At 40.5% G+C, this 22,056-nt stretch overlaps 1 protein-coding gene across 9 annotated transcripts in view; it reads left to right on the top strand.

Annotated features, from left to right (window-relative positions):
• The window catches only part of IQGAP2 (IQ motif containing GTPase activating protein 2), a 127,059-nt gene that overhangs the window by 61,993 nt on the left and 43,010 nt on the right, over positions 1-22,056 (top strand). For 2 of the 9 annotated variants that reach the window (XM_054811089.1, XM_054811087.1), the window contains 11 exons: positions 2,081-2,237; positions 3,504-3,581; positions 5,354-5,430; positions 10,551-10,618; positions 10,976-11,089; positions 14,828-15,009; positions 15,659-15,746; positions 16,325-16,488; positions 17,013-17,100; positions 19,530-19,693; positions 20,225-20,385. In XM_054811089.1, coding sequence (XP_054667064.1) covers positions 2,085-2,237; positions 3,504-3,581; positions 5,354-5,430; positions 10,551-10,618; positions 10,976-11,089; positions 14,828-15,009; positions 15,659-15,746; positions 16,325-16,488; positions 17,013-17,100; positions 19,530-19,693; positions 20,225-20,385 — 1,337 coding nt within the window. In that variant the 5' untranslated portion in view covers positions 2,081-2,084. Of the gene's footprint in view, positions 1-2,080; positions 2,238-3,503; positions 3,582-5,353; positions 5,431-10,550; positions 10,619-10,975; positions 11,090-14,827; positions 15,010-15,658; positions 15,747-16,324; positions 16,489-17,012; positions 17,101-19,529; positions 19,694-20,224; positions 20,386-22,056 lie in introns of those variants that run through there. The other 7 variants (XM_054811088.1, XM_054811091.1, XM_054811090.1 and 4 more) reach the window with 7 other exon arrangements.

Genomic DNA, 22,056 nt, shown 5'->3' with positions numbered 1-22,056 from the left:
GGTGAGGGAAAGCCCAAGGAGGAGCTGCTTGAGGGAAGGGCAAACAGCAGGGCTTGGCTGGCTCTCAGGGGGAGCTCCTGCACCAGCTGATTTTAGGCCAGGGGAAAGTTGTTAGGAAGGTACCAAAGGCTGCTCTGGGGGCATGCAGTTCACCTCACTGGAGATAGTCCTTTGGAGAACAGGGTCAGCTTCAGCTCATGGTGAATCCCTCCTGTGGCTCAGCAAGCTCCTCCTGCTAGCCATACAACTCTTCTTCTAGAAGGCACATTTTAGGAAATAACTTTCTGTAAAAAGAGCTAACTGGCTCAGGTGAAACCCACATTTGCTAGGAGTACATGTTCTTTGTTTATTCTTCCTTGTCCTCTGTTTGAGAAGACAAATGTTGCAACATTTTGCCTTAGTGTGCATATCTATTTAGTCTATAAAATGCCATTAATAAGGATGACTTTTGGGACCCTTGGCACGGACCCATAACACATGAACATGCAATGCAGGATGGAGCAGGGAAACTTGTCAGGGATAAGATTCTCCTCACCAAAGCAGCTTTTATACTGCAAACTACAGTTCCCTTAATGATACTTGCTCCATGCAGTTTTGTGTGATATTGTCCCAGATTTATGGCTGGTGGTTTCCTGAAGAGCTATTTGGGTAGTCTGTGCTTCAGTGAAACAACTTTCATATGTCTTGTAACAAATCCAACAGTGTAACGGAGTAGGTCATTTGTCTTGAGTTTTAATGTGAAACAAAATGATGTAGTGAGCTTTTTTTCTCCTCCATGGTGGGGGAAAAGCTGGCTCATTTTCAACTTGGATCACAGCTTTCTGGTTTCTGAAGTAATCCCTGTGGAGGTGATGTTAGATTTGTAATGCTGTCTCACGCAGCATACAGCAAGGCTGCCTTAGTGACAGTAAGTAAAGCGAACTAACGTCTTCAGCTTTGTTCTTGTCCATTTGTAATGGTATTAATGTCCTTCTAACAACAGCACAGATTGCTTAGGAAAGAAAAAACCAAACCAAACACCCCACCCCCCCCAAAAAACCCCACCAACCAAAAGACAAACCAACCAGATTTATAGCTCTTGTAATGTGATTTAGCTGCTAGAAATAAGAATAATACCACAGGACAAAAACACTTGGACCACCAATGTAAGGAACTTCTGGTCAAGTGATTAGGATGCTAACCTTCAGAAGTGCTTTGGTAGCAGTTTCTCTTGGCTACTCAGTATAAACATCCTGGATAATACGGTTTTATGTCTGTTACTGGGCTTTTGAACTGGTTATGTATGTAGTAATTACTGTTTTCTATCTAGTACCATATATATCACATCTAAGTCTCAAAAACATAACGAGCTTACCACCTTGAGGGATTTAGTCACTGTTTGACCAGAAGCAATCTCACCTGATGGGCAGTGGGAATGTTTCAGCCAACTCACTGCCAGGCAGACCTCGAATACATAAAATACCTTGGGCTGTTACAACAAAAATCTTCGCTCCTTCCTCCAGCCCTGGCACCATACGTTTCACAGGTGGACACGGAGAGCTGCCAGGTGTTGTGGGAGGAGGATGAGCTGCAGGAGAGCTCTGTACTGAGATGAGCATCGCTGAGAGCTTGGGTTGCAGAGCGCATCGGCTGCAGGAATCAGCCTCGCCCAGCACATTGCTGGCCTTAATGCTCTTGAGGTTCAGCCCTGGAATAGCTATCACAGAGATTTTTTTTTTTAAATAAAGACATCAGTAATACCTGGCACTCCATGTTTTGTTCTGGTTTCAGCTTAAATTACTGTCTATTTAAAAACCTAGTGGTGTTCAAAAGATCTGAGTTATACATCCCCTAAGGGGGTCTACTTCAAAGCATGTTGTTTGGTTATTGATGGGTCACAACCACATGGTGCAGATATGATTTTTCTAGTCATTTTGATCTCCTATGTGAGTGAATACAAGAATTTTCTCCTTAGCCTGCACACTTTTCTCTTATGATTATGTTGTGGTAATGACATTAAAAGTGTAACGGTTGTGGGTGAAAGGTGTCATTTCTGTTAAAATCACAAATAACAATGGTTTCTCAAATGATGTCTCTGTAGATGGATGGAGGTCTGCTTGGAAGAAGAGCTGCCCCCAACTACGGAGCTGGAAGAAGGCTTAAGGAATGGTGTTTACCTTGCTAAGCTTGCAAAATTCTTTGCCCCTAACGTGGTGTCAGACAAAAAGATCTATGATTTGGAGCAGGCGCGCTATAAGGTAATGACTTTCTCAGTTCTTTCACTGACAAGACAAAAAAAAAAAAAGTAATGTCTGTCTTCCAACTCTTAAAGATACCCAAGCACGGTTGGTTAACTTTCTGCATCTGTCTCATAAGACTGTTGGGACTAGATGGAAGAGACACAGCACTAAGAAGCCAGAGTGATAGGTTCAAAATATTTTATCTTTAGAAAAAGCATGTTAGTGTCACTTAATATTTTTAAAACTGAACAAATTACACCTCTGGCTCCAGGGAGTATATGAGATTTACCATTTATACAATTATTTTTCATTAAGAATAGGAGTCAAAAGCAATTCAGTAATTAAACTTGGTAACTATTCCAAATTTTCCCCCTCTTGTATGGGAGGGCATTTACTTCATTATATCTGTGTGTTTATTTTTCCAAATTTAATGCTGAGAAGCAAAAAACAAGCTACCAGTAATTAAGCTTAGCTTGCTTCCTGTGCAAGCTCTTTAACTCCAAGATCCTCAATAATATAGAAATATATACATGCATATGCAGTATTCCCACTACAGAATGCATTATCTTAACATGTAGAGGAGACAGAAAAAAATTTGAAGTGGACTTTTTTAATGTGTTGTCACTGGCTGTTGTTTAAGACTTGAGAAATTAAGCTGTTCTAGGTGCCATATGGTTAACAGAACCATAGTTAAGAATACTTATTACATTTAAATGCTTCTCTTGAAAATCTCCAAAACTTGAGTTCAGGCTTCTGTTACCCCCTTTACCCTCCTTAAAAATTAAATAAATAAATCTCCAGACTTTCCCACTTTGCTCTTTTAACTGCTGCTTGCGTAGGTTGAAGGGAGGGTCAAGTATTCAGGTAGACTTAAAGAGCGACTAAGAGTTCCTTGTCTGTTCTCCTTCACAGTAGTGCTGAGCAGTGTTACCACGTCTGTACTTTGGAGGTAGTGGGTCCTGGTATTTGACAGCCAGCCCTTGCCACCCAAAGATTACTGAAAGGCTGTACAAATGGCTACTTCAGTCACGGTCCACCCAGATGGGCACAAATCTGGCTTACGTTGTGTAAAAGAATGAACTGGACAGCGTGGGGCTGCTGATATGTTAGGATGCTTCATTAGCAGGATTGTGGCTATGATGCTTTGTTCTCCAAGTTCAAACAAGGGAAAATTCCCTAAATTCAACTGCAGGACATAAAATTGGAAAAAACCCAGCAGATTCAATAATTACAGAATTTGCTTTATGTGATTTTAATCATCTTTTCCTTCTATGTTTCCAATAGAGATCTGGCCTTCATTTTCGGCACACTGACAACACTGTGCAGTGGTTAAGAGCAATGGAGTCCATTGGTCTGCCTAAGGTAAGCCTTCCAAGTTTAGCAAAGAAACTGGCTCAGGCACAGACTCACTGAGATCCCCTTTCATCTGCTTGAGCATAAATGGTTTCTTACAGTAAGTCTACGGGGAAGGTGTAATTCAGGGAACAAATCTGAAGAGAAGGTAATTCCGAAAGCAGTGGGAGTGTCAGTTAGGTGCTGCTGCTGCTGGTGTGTGTGTGGGCTGAGGCTGCTGTGGGTGGAAATGGTGAGGGTTCTTCTCTGCAAAGACAAATGGGGACACTAACAGTGTTTTAGCTATATCTTATTGCTAGTACAGTCTCTGCGGGGGCCTGAAAGGAATATGGCTTAAAACAGAAAACTTAAATATTTGCTTCCTTTAGGTTACTACCTCTCGTCATGTTTCTTGCTGCCTCTTCCTCTTCATGTACGTCCCAGTTTGTCTGTCTCTACCCTGTTTCCAGACTGTCCTTGCACGCTCCAGTGCATCTGCGTGGCTATACTGCTGCTCCTCTTCCTCCAGCTGTTTTCTTGGGTCACCTCTCATATTTATCTTCCTCCTTGTGGGTCTTCGCTTGTCATCTCCCCCCTCTGCTGCTGTTTCTGGGCACCAGTGAGTCTCTTTCGGATGAAAATTCTTTAAGAAAGGGCTGTGTGGAAACACCTACTCTGCTTGTTTTGGCATTTTGGCACCCACGCACAGCCTGGGGCGAGTACTTCCCTGCCCAGCCGGCTGCTCTGGGGTACCTGGGTGGGGGCAGCCCCAGTGCTGCCCCATGCACTGTGGTCCGGCACGGGGAGATGCTCAGATGGCTGCCTGAAGGGCTGCAGGGACTAAGTCACTGCAGGCAAACTCGCTGCCAGTGCCTATAAGCAGAAAAGGACACCCATGCCTGCCATCAGAAATGCCAGAGATGGGGGAGAGTCCTGCCTTTCAAGGTCAGGGTTTTTTTGGTTTAACCTGAGTCCTCCGTTCAGCTGGCTGATTTCCACCCTGCCATGCTTCCTCTAAAAGGTCTCACTTCTGTTGCGGAGGATGGTCATGGCCAAAAGCTTTCTCTAGTCTCCCTCCCAAAGCTGTTGTGAGCAAATTATGAAGAGGGCACTGTGCTCATGACTTAGTCTTGTTCCATTAACTGTGGGATGGCACAGCCCCGAGTGCCTGGCCTGGGCTGGAAGCATACTGCCAACTCTCATGGTTAGCTAAGTCTTTTATTTTATTTTTGTGGAGAAACTGTGTTTAGTGACTGGGACCGAGGCCAGGAACAAATTAGTGGTAGAACCAGAATTGGAACTTATGATGTGACTTTTTGGCTAAATTGCTTAATATTTCTCTCTCTGAATATCTTTCTCTGTAAATGATGTATTCACAGAGTTAGGGGTGCTGGCAATTACAATTTTGCATTTTTTAACCATACTTGATAGGTTTGATTTGCAATGAGGTTTTGCAAATTGTTATTGTGTCCCAGGATTTGGGTGTCTGTAGGAGGACTACAGACTCTGTTGGCTGAGTTTGTGCAGAAGGACTTTTTCTAAAAATCTTGCTGAAATGCTGTCTGCTTATCTCTTTTTTTTCCTCCTTTTATTAAGTAGCTTTTATGCTTTATTAAATTCTTCCTTATGAAAACTACTGATAAAGATAAAATAACCTCAGAAGATACTTGATTCATAACTGTATAAAAGTAAGAGCTGAAATGCCATAAGTTTAAGGTACGGTTCCGTAGAGAGTTCATTTTAGCTACTTTTCTGCTCAGTAATATATCTTCTACTTTAACTGTGTGCTCTTTGGTTTTTAGATCTTTTATCCGGAGACTACAGATGTCTACGATAGGAAAAACATCCCTAGGATGATATATTGCATTCATGCTCTAAGGTAACGGGTGATGGGAGTAAAAGTTAAAGTAACTGCTAAATCTAGAAGTGTAAGTCTTGAAATGGCTTTAGGGTAGCCAGTATATCAAAATCTGACAGAATTTACAAGTTTATTAATTGGCAGTTGGAGACAAAAGTCCAACTTTGTCAGGACTACTGGCCAAATGATTTTCAAAATAGTAATGAAGGACTATTGAATTTAGTGCAGACATGCCTCTCTCAATAGGTACATCCCCTCACAAAGTGCATGTAAGATTTCAAAACACATACTGCAACAGAAACTAAAAGAACAAAACCTTAGCAAAATATTAGTATAACCATGGGGCACATATGTTGATGGGAGTGAAAATTATGAACTGACATCTTTCTGTCCCAAAAGAGGAGCAAGTAATTTTTGTATTCCCAAGTCATTAATGTAAAAATTAATATTTTCCAAGATTTTAAAGTTCTGAGCAACTTGATTTTGAATGTAAAGTCAGGAAGGCTTTGACCACACCACTTAAGGTAGAGCTTAAAACTCTATGTCCTGCCTTAAGGATTTTCTTGACGTTTAGCACTAAAAGTAATGAACATCTGCCTCGTGCTGTCCCTGGTGTGAGGGGCAGAGGTGTTCCCAGGCAACTCCTCCCTCTTGTGCCTCTCCTGGCTCATTTCCAGCACATGGAGACCTTTTCCTTCCATTACTTGCTTGCAACTAGGCTTGCAGAGAACATAATTAACTTATGCCCCGAACTCTCTTCTACTTTCCTAATGGTGTTCCAAGACACATCAGCTGCTCCAGGTTTATAGGTTAGAAACTATTCAATATATGCTGTAATTGATTTTTTTAAGGTCTAATCCTTGAAATGATGTGCCCACTCTTGCAGTCTATGTGCACTCACTGCCAATAAATAAGGCATACCACCAGAGTTCATCATATTTCTTTCAAATGCTAGGTGTTTGGAGTTAACAGCCCTGGTATTTTTTTGTCATCTTTGACAAGTGTTTCCACTTGAAATTATTATGCCTGGTGTAATATTAACTGAACAGTATCACCAGGACTGTTTGCGGGTAGCTCTCACCTAAAACTCGGTAGTGCGGTCTGTTCCGTCAGCGAGTGTCTTGTGTAAGCTTGAACAGATTTCCTGAAGCGCATGCACGGGGCTCTAATGTTAACCAGCCCAGGCTGACACAGCAGGCTGCATGCCCCTCAGGCCTTGTTATGGGCCAGCTCAGGTGTTTTACAGGGGATGGATGAACACAATAAGATTTTCTGATATTTGCTTCTGCATGTATGGAGGAGGACTTTATCAACTGTGGATTTGAATGCTGCGTGAACAATAAACCCATCAGTTGTATACCTTCTTAAGAGCTGCCTAATTATTGCAATGGCAATAACTCTTTTCATCTTGAACTGAATTTTGCAATGGGTTGACCTTTGGTAGAAGTTTTCCATTCTCCATCTCGACATGCCCCAGGATTTAGTCTGTGCTGTCTCAGCTATCACTTCTAAGTTTGCTGTGTTTAAATTACTTTTCCTTGCTGTATATCAACACAAAGCTATAACTCTGTACTTACAAGCTATTATTTTAGAAATGGACTTCATATCAAATGTGTTATGAAGGGGAATAGGTCTGCAATGCTTTTGCTTATGATGCACAAATGTAGGGCCTTGTGCCTGCATCCCATGCAGGATGTAAGAATTGAAGAAACAATTGTTGAGCTTCACTTGTTTCCATGCCTTTTCCTAAAATACATGTTTTAAGTACTTCATTGGACTTGCAAATCAAACTCCAGTGTCAGTATTTGAATGGTCTGCAGCTTACATTGAAAACAGCCTGGGAAACAACAGAATTAAGGACAGGGCACTTGCTTGCCCAGCAGCGTTCCCGGTTGGGTTGGCATCAGAGGAACACTGAGCTGCAGGAGTCCAGTTATGTTCTGCTTCTGCTGTTGTTGATGACCTGCTGGCATCTGTCCGCACAGCTCCATATCGTGCACCCCACCTGCTCTGCTCTCTGGCTTTGTCAGAGCATCCTTTCCAGGGAATCAGTAACAGGCTTCACCAGCCATGGAAAAGTCCATGTCCCTGTTGTTCTTGGTGTCCAGCACCACAACATCTAGAAACAGCAAATGCAAGCAGGTTTTTCACATTTGCAGCTGTAGTATATGCACATAACCACTATATGAAGAATCACCATTCGGTTTAAATGCTAAATTCTAATGAATCTCAGAGCACAGGTAAAATTTCAAAGGCTTATAACTTGCAAAAACTGAGCACTTTCTCAGAGAGATGAGGGGTTGACCTACTTCCCATTCTTTCTTAGTTGTTACCAAGTCATTATTCTGAAACAACAGGATTCTTGAGCTTTCCAACAAAACTATGTAAATTTAACACAGAATATTTTGTTATTCTCATTCTTGGAAATCCTGAAGCCATCTTTAGTTAGACTTTTGCTACATTAATTCATTTATGCACAGTCAGTGTGAGTAATGTAAGTGCTCAAAATTGCTAAGATTGTTTTTAATTGCCCTTCTAAGAAGCATGAAATAGCCTTAACTGTAGGTAATAGGAGCAAAAAGCTCCGTCTATCCAAAGGGTCTGTTTGACATATGAAATGCTAGCATTTCACAGGGAAGGTATTTGGTTATTTGGGGTTTTGGTGATCTTTGAGCTGCCAGAAGGCCTGAGGATAGACAATGACTCTAGAGAAAATGGTTTAAATATATTTTTAGGGTACATCCTGGTTCAAGTCTGAAATGAAGACCATTGCACTTACAGTATGAGGAACAACTTGCACCGTTAAATGCAGCACTGCTCTGGCCAGGAAGGAGTGACTTAGTAAACAATTTGTAGACTCCTGCTGAATATAATATCCCTCTTGCTTTTCTCCTGTTGAAACATCAATACTTAAAGCCCGACTTGAAAAATACAATGGCATAGGTCTCATTTCTTGTACTATTTACCTTGTGAAAGCCAATTTGGATTTGTTCCTGGACTAAATAAGGTTAAGAACTGCTTTATTTAAATTAAGATGCTAACAGTGATTCTTGTTCATAAATAGCAGTGCTTAGGAGAGATTTTTTTTCCCTGAAAAATTTAGTTTTCAAATGATCTTTGCAAGCAGATCACTGCTACATGCTGGACAAACTATCCCTCTAATGCTGGACAGCTTAAAAACATTGTTCTCTTAGGAAGCAGTAGAATAACAAGCACATATTTATTTTAAAAAAAGGGTGACTATTTTCAGATCTGTTTATTATGGCACATTATACATCAGCTGAGCATAAAACAAGACCAGGAGCCTGATATGAACTGCAGTTCTGTGTGGGCAATGCAAAGGGAACCTCACCTCGGAACTGCCCTTTCCCCTCTGTTTCTCCCCTGCCCCTGATGTCTCATATCCAGCTTTCTTAACCCCAAGACCCCCTGCTTTTCATTTTATGTGGGTTCCCTGAGGTTCAAGTTACACTATAAAAGCATTAAACAAGCTGTTTCAAGTGAAATTCTACCTTAATACAGAGTAGAAGTGTCTTTGTGCTCCCTGCCAAGACTCGAAGCACATCTTCAGCACCACCTGGTGGTTAATAAGTTTATCCAAACAAAGGAGCATAGGAAGTGTAACGCACGTGGCTCAATATCCTCCTGGAAGTGCTGAACAGCGAAAATACGAGTCTCTAATGTTCATACCAATTTTTTCCTTCCTCTGCCTTTTTATTGTGGTGACCCCTAAAAAAGCCGGCATAGCCCCGTGGTGCTGCTGATCTCCATAAATATTTGTATGACACCCAGCGCTTCAGCCAGGACTGTGTCCCTGTGTCAAACTTGGAGCAAAATCTGTTTAAAAGCCCACAGGAAAAGACTGGCAGGCAGATCAGGGTAACGGAGGAACCTGGTTCATTACTTCAGTCATGTGGGATTTTTTCTGCTATAGCTAACTTGCATTTACAGCTGCTTTCAAAGGTGAGAATGCAGTGGCAATGATTTTGAGGGGCCGCAGCAGTCAAAAGACTATCAACCTACATGAGATGAGATGTGTCCATCCAGGTTGTGTCAGGGCAGAGGAGTAGCTGTGGTAGCATGGAAAGTGAAATGCTGATTCTATGTGCTCTGAAATAAATGTGACAGCTACAAATACTTGCTTTGAAATCTCATCCTGTAATTTGCTAATAGCAAAAAAAAAAAAAAAAAAAAAAAACCAAAACCAAACCCAAAAAACAACCTAATAACAAAACACAGAAGAGAAATGTGCCCCTCTGAAAAAAAAAAAACCCTGAAGCCACAATACACATTTGCAATGTGTAAAAGTTGGGGTGAAGTCTTTTAAAAAAGAAGATAAAATAATCCTTTTGGAGGAATACGTTCTTTAAGTCTTGTTTTTAAAGTTTACATTTTTTATCCCTGCTTGCAAAACTCACTTGTTTATTTAATTTCACTAATAACTTATAGAAACGCCACTCTCTTGTAGATAAATACCTGTCGTGTTTGGAAGATATTGAGAAAATATGGATGTACTTAGCTGTTTTTTCATGCTAGAGTGAAACAAAAATATTAGTTCCTGGACAGCACTTTAAATTGAGCTTTCTTCATTTTTCAAAAGCTAAATAGCTAATGACATAAATATATTTGAGGCAGGCCTGGATAACATGCAAAGATCCTTCTTCCTCTACACTTAGTAAGAAGGCTGTTAGAGACTTGTGTGTCTTCAGCTGTTAATTACAGGGATGTAATAGCACAAGTCAAAACAGTACATAGATCCATAGATCACATAGCTGTGAGCCGTACTAAAGTGCATTCACATCTTGACTTCACCCCCCTGCTCCCCCAATATGAGCTTTTGAATTTCCTTAAATGTCTTCCACGAAGGTTTTCTACTTGTTTACACATCCCCTGTGATCTGAAATACATTGACAGTGCCTCTCTTAGAGATGCTTCTTTGAAACACCAAGTCAAAAAACACTTTTATTTCTGTAAGGCTTAAAATAACAGCATAAAGAACACTATAAGGTTCATTTATCCTGTATCAGCCCATGAAAGTCAAGGGTTAAAGGACAATCTTCATAAAAGCATTTTTCTCTTGTACAGAAAGCAAACACCTCAACCACATGCAGAACTTTAAATTCTAATTTTCTTCTTTGCAGTTTATATCTGTTCAAACTAGGATTAGCACCACAGATCCAGGACCTACTGGGAAAAGTAGACTTTACAGGTAATAAACTGCTTATCTAATCATACGTTAGCTGGTTTCTTCACCCAGTAAATCTGCTAACATTGTACATATTTTCTATTGTGGTCTTTCTCCTCCCACAAGGTTGTTCTGAACACATCCTAATTAAATAGGTGGGAGGCTGCCATTTTTAATGAACGTCTGTCTCTGAAGGACAGAAGGGAGTGAATTTGCATGGAATACTTGTCATGTCTTAGATTCCTTAAACGGGGAGGAAAAACTTCTAAGAAGACCTAGCCACCAGTGCTTTTAAAAACATTGTTCCCATATTTGTAGGAATGGTGACTCAATGAAATTCTTATGCTTTTATCTGATAATATTTCTTTTTTATGTGAACAGAGGAAGAAATCAGCAACATGCGAAAGGAGCTGGAGAAGTATGGTATACAGATGCCATCTTTTAGTAAAATTGGTGGGATTCTGGCCAGTGAATTATCAGTGGATGAAGCTGCACGTAAGTGTGGCTCTTGTTCTGTTTTCTACTGGATAGTTTGACAGAACACTAACAAAATATTTTCTGTGGTTTAATTCACCTCCTTTACCACCTCTTAGTGAAAACTTTCTTGCTTTTTCTTGTTATTTATTATCACACTGCATCATTGTTACAAGACCTCTTGCAATTTTTCAGTCTGTGTTTTTGAGCATCTCTATTGAACCATAGGAAGTGCTACCAGGAACAAAGATTTCTTACAATCTCTTGCATTAGTTTAAAGTTTTGGTAACTGTGCTCCCCTAGAATGGTGAACTGAGCTCTGCGTGTGCCTCTGCGCTGTAGGGGGGACAATGGAGATGGCCATGGGAACAAGGTGTTTTCTCTTCGCCTCCTTCCTGTGCTGGCCTGTTGCAGTTTTCCTCAAACACCTGAACAGGTTGCTACGAGGACAAAGCACTGTTGCAGACAGACAACTCTGTCATGTACGGTGGTGCATATGTGGAGGAACCACTTGCCTCCATAGGCAGCTTTCGATCTGTCTGACTGCTGGCGTGTGACTCACAGCATGGTAGAACCGTGCTGGAGGACATTCCTGCTGGTGCAGGAATAAGCTTTTCCTGTTCAGGGGGATTGATGCACAGTTATGGTCCTTCTGAGTGTGTCTTGAACAGCTTCCACCCAAAACCAAAATTCAGTGCTTTTTTGCTGCCCAAGCCTATCCATCTCTAAATCGGTTTTTTTCTCCATTTCCATTTTTTTTTGTGGAACGAAGTGATATATTCAAATTCAAACAAAATTTGCTTGATCTTAAATTACATGAAATTAAGTATGTCCACTTAACTAGAGCTCAAGTGTGGATTTATTTTCTTCAAAATCCTAGCCTTTTTCAGAAGGGCAAACTGAAGAAAAGGGCTGGCTTGAGCATGTTCAATGGCACAGTGGGTCATTGATACAAACCAGTAACAGTATCACAGACCATATTGGGGGAGGTGGAGGGAATAAAAGCTGCATTATAATTAAGTTCCATTACAACTTTGTTAAACCTTGAAAAGTAGTATAATTGAAACAAGATGATTCACGATGTACTTAGTGTGATGAAATTTCCAGACCTTAACTTAGAACACACTTCCTTACATTGATTCGCATTGTCTATGCTGTATGTTTTGGAGCCTGCTGTAGCTTAATACGTGCATGCTTCTGCAAAGCTAGCTCTTAAAATACTGCCTTTGGAAGTGGGGGTAATTTGTCACCTTTTTTTAGCACGTTTTCAGAGATTTGGTGACTACCAAGCACTTTTCCAGAGAGCTTCCGTCCTTCCCTGAGGATAAAAGGGCTGCAACTTCCTTCTCTGAAAGCTTATTATAGTTTGTGTAGGATTTCCTTTAACTTCTGAAATGTTTTTAGTCTTCTATAGAAAAGTGGGGTTTCCTGATGCTGGTTTTGTCCCTGTGGGCAAGGAGTGTGCTGTAGATAACATGCCCTGCCCCTGAACAGGAAACATCTGCTATGGGAACCCTCACACACTAGTGAGGTTGGATGCGGAGATCCTGCCGGAGGAAAGGGTTTACTACCCTACTTCCGAAGAGGAGTAAGCAAAAGGAGATATTAAGTGAAACAACTGCTGGTAACTCCTGCTGTGCTGTCAGCAATAGTAGAAATCATCGTGCAAAGAGTAAGCTTGAGTGCTTTCAAAGCAAGCTTATTGTGCAAGTAACCCTCTCTATTACTCCATGCCTCCAGACTACTCTTTCAAGTCCAATCAGGCTTCTCACTGTTTTTCTTGGTAGGTGGGTTCACAACATCCACCAATACCTGTTCGCATTTCTCCTAACCTTGTACCTACCTTTTGACTACTTTTTGCTAACTCCATTTACGTCAGTGAGAGATTGCATCCTTACTATGTGTTTTGTTAGATGAGGATGCAGGGGTGATACATGTGTCTAAGAGTGGCAATCTTCTCTTAGCCCCTTAAAGCTGATCTGGGTGTTCATAGAATATCTCAAGTTGGAAGTGACCCATAAGGATCATCGAGTGCAACTCCCTGCTCCTCACAGGACTACTTAAAAGTAAACCGTATGACCAAGAGTGTTTCCCAGATGCTCCTTGAACTCTGACAGGCCTGATGTTGTGACCATGTCCCTTGGAAGCCTGTTCCAGTGATTGACCACCCTCTCCGTGAAGAACCTTTTCCTAATGTCCAATCTGAACTTCCTTTGTTTGTAAAGTTCAGTGTCAAAGGAACCAGCGTGTGTCTCTGCTTTTCCTTCACCATCCCAGCTCCTTATGTTTCCCATCTGAGGTTGTGCTGGACTGAACTAGAGCAAAATAAATTTGGAACCACCTTCTAGCATGAATTTAATGCTAAGCAATGGTTCATCCACCTAACAGCTAGGCAAGTTGTCTGAGTAGCTGCCCTCTTTGAGGTGTAGCTTCACTTCACGCTTCATTTGCCCATGGTGTGCTCTTCTGTTCTACTTCCCTAAATTTGTACACCCCTTTGTTTTTAGCAATACTCAAATTTCCTAATCATTGCCAAGCTTCTTTCATATATTGAAAGAAATTGAAGGCTCTAAACTCAAATATATAGACCCTTAGTTAAATTTAATGCAAAAAAGTGCTTTTTTTACTGAATACTTTTCTCCACTTTAGCAAAACCATACAAGGCCATATAGCAAGTAAATACTCATAGAATAAGGAAAGATGGCATTTACGTTTTCCCTCACACATCTCACTGATTGCATGACAGTAAATCCCAGACAAGCCGTTCTGAAAAATGGGAAGCTGCTGTGTACCTCCTTTGGGGTAAGATCTAGATAAGGATCTTACAGATGTTACTACATATGATGTAATTCCTGATAAATGTTAGAGATGAATGTGCCACCAGACAATTGTTGGGGTCTCTTTGTGGCATGAAGGTCCAGAGAAACTGTAGCTCTAATGAGAGTCCTTTATTTAGACTGATCTTGGGGCCAAATGTGTGCAGGGCATACCTGGGAGGAGTGTGTTAGCCATTACTCTGCACCTCATTTTGTACATTCACGTAAACTTGCTGTGTAGAAAAGCAAGCTTTTCTGACACTTAAAATCTTGGAGTAAAGCACTTGCTTAGTATTTGTATTCTTGTTTTCTCAAAGAGAATGTTTAACACTTAAGCTGATCAATGGCTGTAGCGAGTCCCATGACGCTTTTTCCCATTTTCCTGTGCAATAATGTTTTGGAAACCCTGTCAAGACCTTTGAGTGTTCTTTCCCCCTGTTACATGTTTGCTGTCCTGTGGCTTTGAAGGTGACTCTCTGGTTCCCCAGCTGGTCATGGTGATCCTCTGTTAGGAAAGGCGCCACTTCACCCCAGGCAGGATTACAGGCTTAGGTGTGGGGTGCAGGGCACCCTGCCTGGGGAGTCTTAACTATGTTTTCTGGAGGACAATATTCATGGACTCTGAATTTCCCTATTCTTGTGTAGCATCTTTCAGATACAGTTAGTTTATGCAAAAGTTTCATACATCTTTCTGTCAATAAAATAGTAACTGCTAGCTGGGAGAAGGGAGAACATGGAACAGACAGCAATGTGCCACCTTTGAGCAAACATTATGTGCTTTTGTTGCTGCAGTCTAGGGGAAACATTACGAATGGGATGCTTGAGGGGCAATATGCAAACTGTTGAACGTGTATTAAGCACTCATTTCAAATAAATCAGAAAAAACAGTAACAGTTTTGAATGTTTTGCTTCCTGAAATTTAGGATTGTGCTTTTAATTTTAGTGCATGCAGCAGTAATAGCAATTAACGAAGCTATTGAGAAGGGAATAGCTGAGCAAACCATTGTAACTCTGAGGAACCCAAACGCAATGTTGCTAAATGTGGATGAGGAACTTGCACTCGACTATCAGAATGAACTCTTTGAAGCAAAACGGAGAAAAGCATCAAATGCAAGACTTAAGGTAGTGGTATTTTATTAGTGCTCCTAGTATGCATGTTCTTTCATGTTGCTTCTCCTGCTGTAGTATTACTGTTTTAAAAATTAACTTAACTTTAAAAATCAGTGCAATTAGGAAAAAAAAGAACCAACACTTTTAAACTAAATAAGATGATAATAGTAATGCAACAAGCTGACAGTCAATTTTATAAGAATGATTACTGTGAGTATGATGTAACTTAACTTTGATGAGAGAATAAAATATTGGAAGACTAAAACCAAAAAGACTAGTTTTCCTCTATGAACTGCCTTAGAAAAAAACATTTTTTTAAAAAATTTGCAAAAAATTATACTTTTTTGAGCATAAATTATAACCTCTACTATAGATCTTTAAAGCAAAATTATTTGATTTGGTTTTTTACACGAGAGCTAGTGCTTTCTGTAGTTGAAAAATGCTACACTATATTTACATGGCTATTTTACAGGAAACAGAAAATGCTTTAAATACTGCTCGTACAGTTACCATGAAGTGCTAATTTCATTAGTTCATGTGGTATACAAATTATTTTACAAATATATCCAACAAATTTCAGCTGATGCAGTTTTAATGACTCCTGCTAATAGCTTTTCTCTTTGCAAACCTTTTGTGTGTACTAGCAACAATTTTATTTTCTTAGAACGGCACAATTTCTGAAGAAGAGAGAGACGTCTATGAGGAGCTGCTGACACAAGCTGAGATTCAAGGCAATATCAATAAGATAAACAGTAAGCCGTTCTGGATCCTTATGGAAGTGTGCACATAACACTTGATCTCCCAGATTCCAGCTGAATGCGACTTGAATCCACACAAACAAACAAAATATTTCTGTGGAAACTTGCAGATAGCTATATGCAGATATAGCTAATGTCTGTCTACAACAGCTTTTTCTTGCTGTTCCTTCTCTACTGATCTTTTGGGGGGCTAATGTCAGCATTTGTGGGTTTCGCTGTAAGGATTTCTCAGTTCAGAATCAAATCACTTATTGCCTGCTCTGTTTCCTTATGTTTGAATTCCTTTCGTGTGCAGAATACTGTAAATTTTGACCCCCTCTTCTATATAGAGCCAAAATTCATTCGTAAGCTTCCAGGTAGCTGTGGGTGAACGGCTCCCACACAGGCTCACAGAGAGCCAGAGACTCCCTTTGCAGGACTGATCTTGAAATAGATAATCCTCTGCTGGATACAGTTTGCCATCCTAGCTGGCTTTTACAAAAAGCAAGATGCTGACAGCAATGGCCTTTCCCCCCCCCCCCCCCCCCCCGCAAAAACGTATTTGCTGTTTATAAGCATTGTTTTCATTTCAGTTCATGTAGCTTTAGTCCAAGTGAATGAGGCTATTGACCGGCAAGATGAAGTGGCACTGATGGCAGGTTTGAACCGTCCTGCTCTGAGCCTACTTGAAGTTCTGCCGCAAAATTCCTCATGGTACCTATTGCAATTGTGTGATTCTAAAGAACAGAAAATGCAGGTAATTGAATGAAACAGGTACTACGCATCAGTTTGCATTTTCTTTAGCTGATTTCAATCCACAGACAAATTGCCTTTATTCTGCCTTCAGCATCACTTATGAAATAGTTTTATAAAGGTTTTAGAATAATTGATGTACTAATTGACACCAAAGTATCTACACTTACTCTAAAGAGCATGATGTCCTTATAAGTAGTTACTAAGATAAAAGAAGAAAATTTGAGATGTAGCATGATGCCCCAATACTAACTTTGCTTTGAAAGTAAGTTATAACTTGAGTACAACAAAACATAATATCGAATCATTAACAGCAATGAAAAAGTCAGTTGGGTTTAAAGGAGAAAAATCCATCATTTTGAGTAAAATGAAAATCACAGGGAAAGATTAATGCTGTTTTTACTGTGACATTGTATTTGATGCACAGGGGATAGTATAATCAAATCCCAGTGTCCCATCAAGGGGTTTTATCCCTTATCTCCCATCAAACTTAAAAGCATAATTAAATCTTTTTTTCTGATCTGTTAGATAGCAGGGGTCCCAAATATGCTCGACAAAAGTGAAATACAGAAAGAAGTTAGTGTTGCCAATGCGGAAGCTGAGGCTCACAAGTTTAGTGAGTAACTGTTTTAATACTCTTTTTTTACCATCACCATTTAATTATGTTAAGCTGATTAATTGAATCCACCACTTTGTGCATGTAAGCAAGGTTTCTCAAGCTGAAACCATGTGCATTGCATTTTACTTTTGTAACTGTTCTTCCCAGTGTCACAATTGCCAAGTCACCAATCTGTGCTGCATTAGATATACTCCTATCTGAGGTAGCTAACACTTTTTTCTTTTAATAACTTGAGCCACTGGTAAACACAGTGGCTAAAACTGAAGACAACGCATGGCTTGATGGCTTGATCAAATATTTATCAGTGCAGTATTAATCATCACTTGGGAGCAATGACCATCCTTGTAGAATTAAAATAGAATGATCACATGGAGGAATATTTTGCAGTCACATAGCAGAGGAAAATTATTCTCACTTTTAGACACATGTATCTAAATCTAAACCTGTTCTTAGCCTGCTAAGAACATCACAAGACACAAGTTATAGTTTGTGGAAAAAAATAAAAAATATATAGTTAAGGGGGATCTAAATTTGCAGTGCATGTATTGCTGCTTTTGACTGGAAACCTCTTTGCTAGGAAGTTCAGCTTTGGTTAAATGGTTGTCATTTCATTCTGCATCTGGGCATGGCTTAGCGGCTGTTTTGTCTCTGGTATTATTTCCAATGCTTTGAATCCAGGCTGATTGCTTTTCTAATGTGACTGAAAGGCTGTACTCTGAGGTCAACTTAAGCCAGAAGATAAGTTTGACTTGCTACCTCAAATGTTAGTCTTTTAGATTTAGGCATGGTGAGCAGTACTTTCTCTAAAAGAGTTGCTCCTTGGTAAAGGAAACAAGAAGGGAAAAAAGTGATGTATGAAAAGCAGTTAACAGTGATCTGAAGAGCACTCTTTGGTTTGAAAAGGAAAAAATAGTGGAGTTTGCTATTGGTATGTGAACTATGTAAAGCGTGTTTTGCAAGTTGCATGCTCAGTTCCTGAAATCAGTAGCTTGGTTATTGCTTACGGAGCTAGTCCAGTCCATTTGTGGACTCTGACTCTTTTCCTCTGCTCTTTTCCGTAAAAAAGCATGCACGCTGCAGCTTTGAGAGCCTTTCCTTTTTGTAACCTCAGGAATAGCCAATAGAGAAAACCTTCAAGAACAGCATGGCCTCGTGTGACCATGCTTCAGAGTAACTGAAATGAGAGGTGAGGGGCTTGTTTATGTGGGTCTGGTTATTCAGAAACGTTTTCAAAGTCTTTTTGTGTTGTATAATAAGTTCTGCGGGTGGCTGCATAGATGAATTGTGGATGGTGTCTGCTGTACAAGCAGTCTCGTACAGACTTGAGTGGTGACTAAAAGCATTCCCTGGATAATAGTAGAGAGAGAAGCCATAAGATAAGGTGGAGGAAATGAAGGTTATTTTGTTGATGGAAATGACATTTACTCTGCCACATAAGCTCTAACATTCAAGGTTGTTTCCCTTTGCGCAAGATCAAGTCCCTTGTACAACATGTTCCTGGGTGCGTCCTGGCCTGGGGTTTTTTTTTTCAGAGTTGGCTCCTCCAGGTGTGCAATTACGGTGGCTGTGACTAAGCTAAGTGGTGTTGTTAAGTTTCTGCAGCTGCCCATGTGGGAAGTGTTTTCCAGCATTTTTGTGCTGGAGTTCAAACCTCTGCTGAAGTCAGTTCAGCAAAAAGCAAAACAGGCAAGTTGTTCAGGTGCTGAAAAGGGTTATGCTCATACCCCTCTATGGTGGTCTGTTTATTTTGAAATTTGAGCTGTAGAGGAGGAGAATTTCTAGATGGCAGTGCTTGTGAGGACTGATCTTCCGTACTGTTAAACAAACGAACAGGTGATGACATGCAGAGGAAGTCCTAGAAGCTCTAGCATGTGATTTTCCATCAGTTCAGCTACTGAAAATCCGAACCGTCCAACAAATCTGGCTAATTTCTACCAGGCCTCCTGAAATGGACAATAAAAATGTTGTTGGTGTTGCAGGACAGGTTTGATCTAGCTAGCTGAGTTAGGTCCTGCCAAAAGGAGGAGGCGAAGGAGGAAATGCAGCACAGAAGGAAAGGAGCATTTGGGGTGAAGCAAGACTGAGGTGCTGGAGCTGACGTACCCAAGCAAACCCAGGATGGATGTTAGGTCTTTCTCTGTGCCAGGATGAGATCAGCTCCTTGTTTTGGGTTAATGGTACAATAAACATTCTCTAATATTTAAAAGTCGAGAAACTTTAAAGTCCTCCAGTCAATTATTTGCTGCATACCTTTGAATAGACACTATTTTTGCAACATTCAGCAGTTGTCTGAAGATTCTCACACAAATATGTTTTCTCTGACAGCAAATTATATTCTTTGGAATAATCTAATTGTCATCTGCATGGCATAAAGAGCAAAAGGCATATGAAAATTAATAGGCTTTTCTTTCCCTGCTGTTCTCTAGAACTTATAGCAGTTGACAATATCAATACTGCAATTCGTAACTGTGATCCTAGTAAAACACTGGTTGCACTGATGAAACCGGAGGCGCAGCTACCTGTTGTTCACTCATTTGCTGCTGTTGTCTATCAGACTGAGCTGTTCAACCTCCAACAACAGAATGCTGTGGTAAGAGTGAAAAGCTTACGACCTGCTCACTGATCTTACATAGAAAGAGCACAAACATAGCACGTTGTTGTGTAAAATCAGACTTAGTTCTCTTGCCACGGTGTTAACATATTGCATGAATGGTTTTGGTTGAATAGAGGATATTGAATCACAGAATTTGTTTCCTGACACACTTTGCTCTGGCTGAGCTCTTGTGTTGCAACAGATCAACTGATATTTTTTAATAGTTGCATGCTCTTAATAAGGACTAACCCTGTTATATATATTATGAGGAAAAGTAATCCCCTGTTATGAGGATAAGACTAGAATAGATGGGATGGTGGCGCAAAAGAAGGAAAGGCTGAAGGGGATGTGTAGCAAACCCAGTGAGCTCTACCACCAGTGTTGTGTTAATCTGATATGCCTGTGACTAGAAAACTTGCCAGGCTTTTTAAATCAAGTCCATCTCCGTGATGGTATCTAGACTGTGTAACTTAAATTCGTTACACTGCTTACTTAGCTTCCTGACTGTGGTACATTATTGTCCTACAGAACTACTTGGCACATGACGAACTGTCTATTGCAGTAGAAATGTTGTCAGCTGTTGTGTTGCTAAACCAGGCCTTGGAAAATAAGGACATCCTAATGATAAAGAATCATCTCAGAAACCCATGCATTGGCTTCAATAATCTGGAGGAGGAAAACTTTCAACGGTAAAGGTTCATTTTGTCTTGTCTGGATGAGACGGCAATTTTGCAAAAGGATAAGTAGGCATTTTACTAGGTAGGCTGTCCTGTGTTGTTGCTATGAAGTTGAAAGACCTGCAAGATAAACATCTGTGTTATAAGTTAAGAAGGGATAATGTGACAATTGCTGAACTAGTTGTGTATCCATAAGTATAAGCAATCACACAACCTCGGATGTTAGAGGGCCAAGGATATGTGAGGTGTAGGGAAAATATCCTCAGAAAGCAAACATTAAGATCTGGCAAGAATTTTTGCAGATGCCAAAACATGAACCAATTGTAGCTGGAAACTGTTAATTAGTAACCTCTCTGCAATACCACAAGATCTTTGGAATGAGGTAGTGTTTCATGCCTTAAGGTCCAGGAGGTCCCTTATTACAGCTGACCTTTTTTTTTTTCGCTTGAGAATTGCAAAGCTCTGAAAAATATAGCACAGTCTTGCTTGCTAAAAAGCTGAGTAAAATGCTGTGGCACACGCGCATGTTCAACATTATTTAATAGCCTTGGCTCAGCTGCCAGCTGCTTTCACTGCCACATGCCTGACATGTCACAGCCATGTGCTGCTGCCTCTGCGCTCTTCTGTGTACCTGCAAAACGTATCAGGTAACACTACGATTTGTGAGACACCTGAGCCCCTAGCATGTGGGGGCATGGACTGGTTCTTGCCTTGTCACAGGTGGTAGAAACCTCCATGTGCCGTTTGAAGGCATTACTAGGCAAACGGGACAGCAGTGGCTGAAGATCTTCACCAGGCTGCCAGGCAACGTGAATCTGAGAGCTGCCCTTGCTAGGTGTCTCCAAGCCATCAGGACAGGAGTAGGAGACCAGTGGTTTGGTTAGAGGGAGCAGAATGCCCTAAGGAGGAGCAAAATTAATCTGCTACTTGGCCTCTGCTAATGTAAAGTGATACTTGTGGGCAAGAGAAGCAACATTATAAATATACAGAAATGGGCCCCAAAGTGACCAAATGCAGCATTTTTGGCTGATATTACTATGACCTGTGCCAGCCAATACAAATGAAACACTAGGAATTAATTGGAGTAGAGACTAAAATAAAATTTTATTAATCCATTATATAAATCTGTGCTGCCAACCATACATTGAATATCGCAGGAAGCTTTGATGGCACAATACCAGAAGGAATAAAGTAGAGTTAGAAAAAGTGCAGTGTGGGAGATAAACTTGTTAGGAATGTGTTTCCTAGAAGAGAGAATTTAGGGGAAATATGACATAGGTCAGCAAAAGCGTGCATGTTGTAGGGAGAGTTAATAAAAGTTGCTAGTTCCTCTTATAACTTTAGTTTTCATTTTTTTTTATGAGAATTGGAGTGAGAAGATTGGTTACTATCAAAAATCAAGTTTAAAATTTACATAAGGAACTGCTATCTCACAAAACACTTAAATAGGAGGACTTGTTCCTCAAGTATATATAAGATTTCAAATTAGATAGATTAACAGAGCACAGCATTGTTTGCAACTATTAAAGTGATCACAGGATGGTTTGAGTTGGAAGAGACCTCAAAGACCATCTAGTTCCAACCCCCCTGCCACAGGCAGGGACACCCTCCACTAGACCAGGTTGCCCAAAGCCTCATCCAACCTGGCCATGATGCTTTCAGGGAGGGGGCAGCCACAAACTG

The sequence above is a fragment of the Grus americana genome, chromosome Z (assembly GCF_028858705.1).
Source record: "Grus americana isolate bGruAme1 chromosome Z, bGruAme1.mat, whole genome shotgun sequence".
NCBI classification, from domain to species: domain Eukaryota; kingdom Metazoa; phylum Chordata; class Aves; order Gruiformes; family Gruidae; genus Grus; species Grus americana.
Note: the sequence above shows the minus strand (reverse complement) of the source record. Positions and strands in the feature narration are given on the sequence as shown.